The sequence below is a fragment of the Nasonia vitripennis genome, assembly GCF_009193385.2.
Source record: "Nasonia vitripennis strain AsymCx chromosome 2 unlocalized genomic scaffold, Nvit_psr_1.1 chr2_random0002, whole genome shotgun sequence".
Taxonomy (NCBI): domain Eukaryota; kingdom Metazoa; phylum Arthropoda; class Insecta; order Hymenoptera; family Pteromalidae; genus Nasonia; species Nasonia vitripennis.
The window spans coordinates 3,395,499-3,402,897 of record NW_022279608.1 but is presented as its reverse complement, the minus strand read 5'-3'; the positions used below and the strand labels follow the sequence as shown (position 1 = coordinate 3,402,897).

Below are 7,399 nucleotides of genomic sequence, written 5' to 3'. Positions count from 1 at the left end.
CATTTACTCAAGATCGTATGCAAGATCTTGTATAAGATCCTATATATGTAGTAAAACAGTATCTCTTTAAGTGTTATATCAGATATTAGATAAGAACTTACATAAGATCTTGAATTAGGATTGTTAACATGGAAGCTTGGCCCAGAGGACGTTTTGGTTCCCAGCCCCAAACCCGTGGTAAATGTATATCTATATATATGCTCACGGACACGCTCTTGCATGTGTGAGTTAGGTCACGTGATACGCACACACAAGAGCGTGTCAGCCCGCGTGAAAATATTATATGAGATCTTATATGAGATCTCATGTATATCTCAGTACGAATTTCAGTCATATAAGATCTCATATATTTTTACGCGGGCGTGAGCATATATATAGATATACATTTAACACGGGTTTGGGGCTGGGTACCAAGACGCGCTCTGGGCTGAGCTTGCATGTTAACATTCCTAATTATCAATAAAAAGATTTCTTTTGATCATGGCGGTAAGATCTTATGCAAGAAATTTGGAAAAATATTACGTAATGTCTTATGCAAGATCTTGTATACTGTCTTGTGTAAAATCTTGAATGAATATTTGATGAAAATATTTTTTTGTCATGAACATAAAATCTTGTATAATATCTTACGGAGGATTTTATGTTAGTTCTTGGTTGAAAATCGCTGATAAGATCTTATGTACGATCTTACACAAGATCTTTGACAAGATCTGATATATAATTTTACGTAAGTTCTTACATACGATCTTGAGTAAAATTTTTAATAGGGAATCACGTGAGTAATCGCACGATTTTTTTCAGTAGGGCACGTCGCTCAATAAAGGCAAGTATCAATTCTACCGTGCGTTTTTCAGTCTTTTTTATGCATCCTCCTCGAGAGCTGTGGGACTCTCGTAGTCACCCTTGGACTACGCCATCCCCACAGATATACAACTTAAACGCCATCTATTAGGAAGAACTGAAATTATTTTTTCCCCAACCCAATAGAACTTACGGAACATAGCGCCGTCATGCGGCCAATAGCAATCCGTAAGTTTTCATGCTTTCATAACATAGCACTGAAACTCCTTAGTTACAGTCTTTCTGTTGAAATGCTTTGATTACGCGCGAAACAACAATAAGGATATCGCTTTCTTAATATATTCGTACATACGTTACATACAATTAAAAATCAAAATAATTAATTTAATAATTTGTAATAATAAAAATAATTAAACATCAGGAGAATTAGGTAGTAAATTTATATAATAAATTTTTAGAATATAATTGTATAGAAAATATAAATTTTGTACAATATAAATTAATTTTATTGATATTTTTTATTTTGCAGAATGATGAAAATAAAAGCACTTGTTTAACTCCAATTACTCATGTAGCTCCAATTATTTGATTTCAATATGGACAAATTACGACAGATTACTATTTTTAATCATCTGTTGTAAGTATAACAAGAGCCAAAATTTAAGTAGATAAATTTATTACACATAATGGGAGGTGAAGAAACTATTGATTTTACTGATAAGATGTCAAACTTGTTAAAACAGGATTTGTTGCAACTAGTAAGTAAATTTTTTTCATCATCTACTGATTCATAAGGATTATTTTTATAGATTCTAATTAGTAGTGGTGTAAATGATAAAAATTTCTAGTATTCTACATAGTTTTTTTTGCAAAAACTATTGAAAACATGTCCAATGGCTGTTTTACAGCAATTTAAACATGATTGTTTTTGTTTTAAAATGATTGTTTAAAATACACTATTTTTAGGTGGTAATTTAATAAGGTATTATTTACTTAAGGTTTGTTAAGTTTTATTTAAGGGGGGGGGTGTATCTAAATCACAGTATTTTGATTAGATATAGCTTTCTAAATAAACGATAAAAAATTAAAAGTTAAACGGTGTAGTTCTGAGTTTGATGAATTAGTCTATCAAAATTAGTGGTCCATTAAACTTTTAGCTTTCGTTTGGCATTGGAAATACACACAGGTATTTGACGACTACAGAAAACCTTACCTAACTTCAAAATATCTATTTTATCAAATAATATTTATTATAAATTTTAGTCAAGCAGCCAAACGGCACTGCCGAAACGTCTAAGTGGCTCTGCAGCCAGGTGGCAAAAACTCAATTTCAACAAATTGAACTGAGATTACTAAAGATTTACAAAATAATTCACATATGCACTTTGATTTGCACCTTCTATAATCTTATGATCTATGTATGCTTTACAGTATGTTTAGAACACGCAAATATCAAGCCAGAAAAAATATATTTTTTTTATATACTTATAATTAACACTTCTCTTGCGGCCTCATTAGTTCGACAGTTAATAAACATTTATGGATTTTAGGAGCTAACACTGGCTTGGTAAGCGGGTCAGCTACCATATCCTGAGTTGAAATATAGGTTATTTCGATCTGCCTGTTGTCGATACTATCCTTGATGAAATGGTGCTTTGCACGCACATGTTTTGTTGTTTGGGAGAACTTTGCATTTCGTCCTAAATCCACAGCTCTCTTATTGTTGTACATTAATACAATCGGGTCGGTGTTCTGTATTTTCAACTCCATTGCCAAGCCTCTAAGCCAGAATGCTTCCACAGCAGCAGAGGATAGGGCTTTTGATACTCTGCGACTGTGCTAGAGGTTGCATGGGTCATATATGCTTTGGCTCAGGCCCAGGGCCTTGAAAACTCCATCTAATTTTGTATTCCAGACTCTGCCACTTTGCTTGAATTCATAGATAGCCTTACGTAACTTGCAGACCTTGTTAGGATGGTAGGGGTCGACGTAACCTTCAGGCTGTTGTATATACACATCTTCTTCCAGGTCTCCTTGCAAGAAGGCGGTTTCGATGTCTAGGTGTCTTATCTCCAAGTTGTTTTTGGCTGCATGGGCAAATAATAGTCTGAGGGTTGTATACTTAATGATCGGTGAGTATGTCTCTTTGACATCTACTCCTTGATTCTGGCTATATCCTCTGGCCATGTATCTAGCTTTGCGTCAAATTTCTCTATCCTGCTCGATTTTGACTTTGTACACCCATCTGGTTGTGTTGGTACCTGGTGGGAGAGTGCATAATTCCCAAGTGCAGTTTTGGCCAATAGAGTCCATCTCGTTATCCATGGTTTGCTTCCACAAGTGTGAGTCTGGGCCATTTATGGCCTGGCTCGATGACTGGTTCTTGCGGTAGTTGGACTTTTTGCTTCTTATCAGGAATTTATCTGCCAGCATTGCCATGCGAGAAGTACGTTTTCTTGTTAAGTCATAATCTGAATATTTAATTGGTACCTTTTTGGCTCTGGTTGACCTTCGGATGTCTGGGTTGTGTTGTCCATTGCTCGGGTCTGTTTGAGGGGATGTCGACTCCGTTGCTTTTATATGGTCAGCTGTTGATGACGACGTTATGCCTCCTGCTCGATTTTCTGTTGGTTCGTGAGGGATAATGATTGTGTGATCAATATCCATATCCGAGTCAAAAGTGTTTGTGCTATTTCCGTCCTTGAGGCGAATTTCCACGCCCCCTTCTCCCTTCACGTGAACCTTGACTCTGTTCGCCACAGTGATGAAAGGCAATTTTGATTTGCGTATCGAGAGAAAAGCATTTCGGTAATTACACATATGGCGAGACGCTCCGGAGTCGATTATCCAATCGTCCAGACTCGCTCCGTTTCCAGAGTAGTGAGCCCGACAAAGGCAAAAGCCGCGATTTGGTCGCCTTCTTCGTGATTGCAATTATCATCATCATGGTTCACGTGATTTGCTTGGTGTCGGTGTTGGTGTGTATCCGGCACGGTATAATCCTTAGAAATATGCCCGCGTTTATTACACCGATAACAGCGTGTGTTGTTATTGTGCCTTAATATTTTGCGTTGTGATCCCGGACTCTGGCAAACTTTCGATCGTCATGCGCATAGGTTCGTACTCGGATGGAAGTCCACCGAGCATTATACATGCGGAGCGAAGTCGTCCCTTAGGTCCTTTTCGATATCCTTGAGCTTCTGATAAATGGTCGTTATTCGGTCGATATACTGATCCGTGGAACTGTAGTCTTCTAAACGGATTTTTGTGTACTCGATGATCAAGCTCGTTTTTTTGTACAAGCTTTTACTGGCGTAGGTCTTCTGGAGCGTTTCCCAAATCGCTTTCGGACAGTCCAGGTTCTCTATCTGACTGAGCACTACGCGGTCCACTGATAGGATAAGTTTAGTCTTGGCGAGACGCTTCTTCGAAGAATCGGAACTGAGCTGGCCCCCGGGGGAGCCACTATTGTATCGAAGAGATCTTCGTGCTCTAGGCAGGCCTACATCAACACTGCCCAGTCGTGATAGTTTTCGACTCCGGATAGCCGCTCAATAGTTTGGAGCATGGACAATTTTTTACCTCGATTTGTTGTCATCTTGCCGTCGCACCTGAGGCCCGCTTACTTGTCGTAGCGGTTCTACAACCAACGGTTTCACTCCCGATTTGTTCGTATATTGTTTATGAATTCGATGCGGTACACTTTTTTCTAAAACGTATGGGACCCTGGGCCCATAACCTGTAGATGGTTAGATGGCAGACTCAGAAAACATATAAGTGATATCAATTGAAAGAGACCTTGATATATTAATCATTAGCAAGAGTGAATTATTGAACATAATTATTGAAAAGTGGCAACCTATCTCTATATAACTATGTAAGCTATGGCTTACCTGTATCACGTCTCCGAGAGCCTTATCGTCATAAACGAGCAGACGGGCTGCCGAGTTCGGCGACGGACTCGGAGCAGCGTCTGCAGGCGCATTTGAATAAGGTGCGCACAGTCTTCTTCGTTCCCTTCAGGGAGAATATCTCACGCTTCAGTGCAACCGTCTACAAACTGTGTAAATGATATGTTCGATCCATTTAAACGAGGAATTAAATCAAGTGTTTCCTTCAAAGATATCCCTTTTATTTGTGGCGCCATTTTTTCCTTATTACTCTCGATTTCAATTTCACTATTTTTTTCTTTTATGATTTCGTCGAATTTTAGACGCGTCTTCGGTGCAATTATTTGTAAAGGGTTTATTATATTTCCAGTTGGCGTAGATAACTCTTCGTTATTCTCTGCGTGGTCGCGAGTGTCGTTAGGACTATTCTTAAATGCAGCGATTCCCCAAAAATTTGGGATCCGTCGGCGGACCTAGTCGTACATGTTAGAACGTTTTCTCCCTTTCTAAGTTTTTCGCTTAATTCGTCAACGTTCTCCGGACTTTGAAAATAGTCGTCTAAAACTTCCTTTTTCACGCTGGGACTCAATTGGATTTTCAAGTAATTCGCGAATTTTTTGTGTAATTCTCCTGCTTCTCGCGCGACTTCTTCTGCCGACTTTTCCAGGGACTGTTTCGATAGTAACTCTATTTGTTTATTTGCTTGTATTTCCTCAAATTTCGTTGAATTTTCGAGAATTACACAACTTTTTTTCTTTTCTTGCGATTGGGTATTAGCTTCTGTCGTATTGATAGCAGTCAAGTTTTCGATGGTTGAGTTTATCGAGGAACTGGATAAATTCTGCATATTTTCGTATATTTTCTAAATTAAGGGATTCAGATAAATTCGAGTTAGTCAACAAGTCGGTCGATAAACTTTTTTCTAATTTGGCTAATTCTAATTCATGAGCAGCATCGCTTGGCTTTGTAAGAGTAGGATCTCGCTGCCCGAGAGTGGTGTTTGAGAAAAGGGGCGTGGCTTCTAGAGATGCAATCTCTTGGGCCACTGCGGAAAATTTTCTTGATTTAAGCTACTCGGTTTTAATTGTGATTCTCTTAATCGGATCGGTTTTATAGATACTTGTTTAAGTGAAGCACTAGTGTTAACTTGTTTAATAACATCATCTTCTTCGTCGTCCGTAACTTTACTCTCTCTATAAGTGCCAAATAAGTTCTTGTCTAAACCCTGAACTCTATCATGAATTGATTATCTAGCTTTTGGTTTAGAAAAAGGGGCTCCTACTTGATACTTCGATAAACTCTTTTTTAATCTTTTATAACTTCGGCTTGCTTTTTTTTCTAACGTTGGATCTACGGGATCATTTCTCTTTTGCGAATCTGAATATTGATTTATTATTTGTAAATCAGGGTTTAAGGAACTTTCGTCTAAATCGAGTGTTCGGTTTCCATGAGTTTTCGTTATATTCGCTTCCCGATTTATTATGGTTCTTTCGGTCTCGTTACTACTAGACATAATTAGTTTTTTGTATAATTTTTATTTTTCAAATTTTATATTTTCAATTTGTTTAATTTCATTTCTTCTTCAGCGAATGCAAATAGTGTTATTCTTTTGTTTTACTTCCCCCGTCGTCGCAATGGCAGAAATGTCAACTTTTCACCTCTTCTGTTTTTTCGCGAGGCCTCAACTGATTTATTTGCAGTCTTCATTTAATTTAATTTTGCGTATAGTTAAAAAAAGGTGTTTTGTTGAGTAGTACGGATTGCACAATGAGTCGAGAGGAGGATTATTTATATAAAAAAAAAAAAACATCGCACAATGAGGCGATTCTCTGTTTTTGGAAAGGAATATTTGTAAAACAGGTCGCACAGTGAGGCGATTCTCTATTTTTTGGAAAGGAATATTTGTAAAAACAGGTCGCACAATGAGGCGATTCTCTGTTTTTCGAAAGGAATGGAAGAAGGATTACGCAAAATAAAATATCTTGTTAAACGATCACGTTTTTTAGTTTCTTAATTTCAAAAGGGGTTTCTTGTAGCTATTCCTGTTTCGACGCGATTTTAAGTTTCAATTTCACAAGTTTTTGCCAAATAATTATCCAAAAATGTCTGAATTTTTCGCGTTTCCAAATAATTCCCGGCTGCGATGCACCAAAAGAGTATAAGTAATTAACCTGCTATGTCCTAAACTTATAAAAGTGTCACAGGAGAGTAACTCTACGGGTTGATTTGCTTTATAAGCACAGATAACGACAAAGCTTTAGAACGCGAAGTCTTAGCGCCATCGATGTCTGACTACCTTTGCGATCTAAGAAAGAACAGCCTTCAGTAGCCGCCGGAAAGTCTTTTGAATCCGCCATTGATCTTTATGTATAATTAGTCTAAATCCAAAACTGAGATTTATAATGCAAATTAATCTTCCCTTAGTAGTCAGTTAAGTAGGACATCACTCCTATCGTTACGATTGTATCACGGACTAATATTATGTTAGGCTTTTGGAAGACGCGATCGACTTTTCGTGCAACGAATTGTGATAAAGAGAAAGAGTGAAAGAGAATATTTAGTGAAGCGCAGGGCCTATGTGTGTGTATTTCACTTATCTTGTGTTTTTTTTGCTTCTGACCTGCTCTGCTACCAGCACATCCTCTCAGTTGGGCGTCGGCTCAGCTTCCAAAGCGAATATATTTCAAGTAGGAATGGGCGCATCAGGA

The 7,399-nt window shown here is 37.8% G+C and overlaps 1 protein-coding gene across 7 annotated transcripts in view; it reads left to right on the top strand.

Moving 5' to 3' along the window:
- Nucleotides 1–1,073: 1,073 nt before the first annotated feature.
- LOC100116736 (histone-lysine N-methyltransferase SUV39H2) overlaps nt 1,074–7,399 on the top strand; it is a 114,659-nt gene continuing 108,333 nt past the window's right edge. For 4 of the 7 annotated variants that reach the window (XM_031923926.1, XM_031923925.1, XM_031923923.1 and 1 more), the window contains exons 1-2: nt 1,074–1,231; nt 1,331–1,559. In XM_031923926.1, coding sequence (XP_031779786.1) covers nt 1,488–1,559 — 72 coding nt within the window. In that variant the 5' untranslated portion in view covers nt 1,074–1,231; nt 1,331–1,487. The remainder of the gene's footprint in view (nt 1,232–1,330; nt 1,560–7,399) is intronic. The other 3 variants (XM_031923928.1, XM_031923927.1, XM_031923924.1) reach the window with 1 other exon arrangement.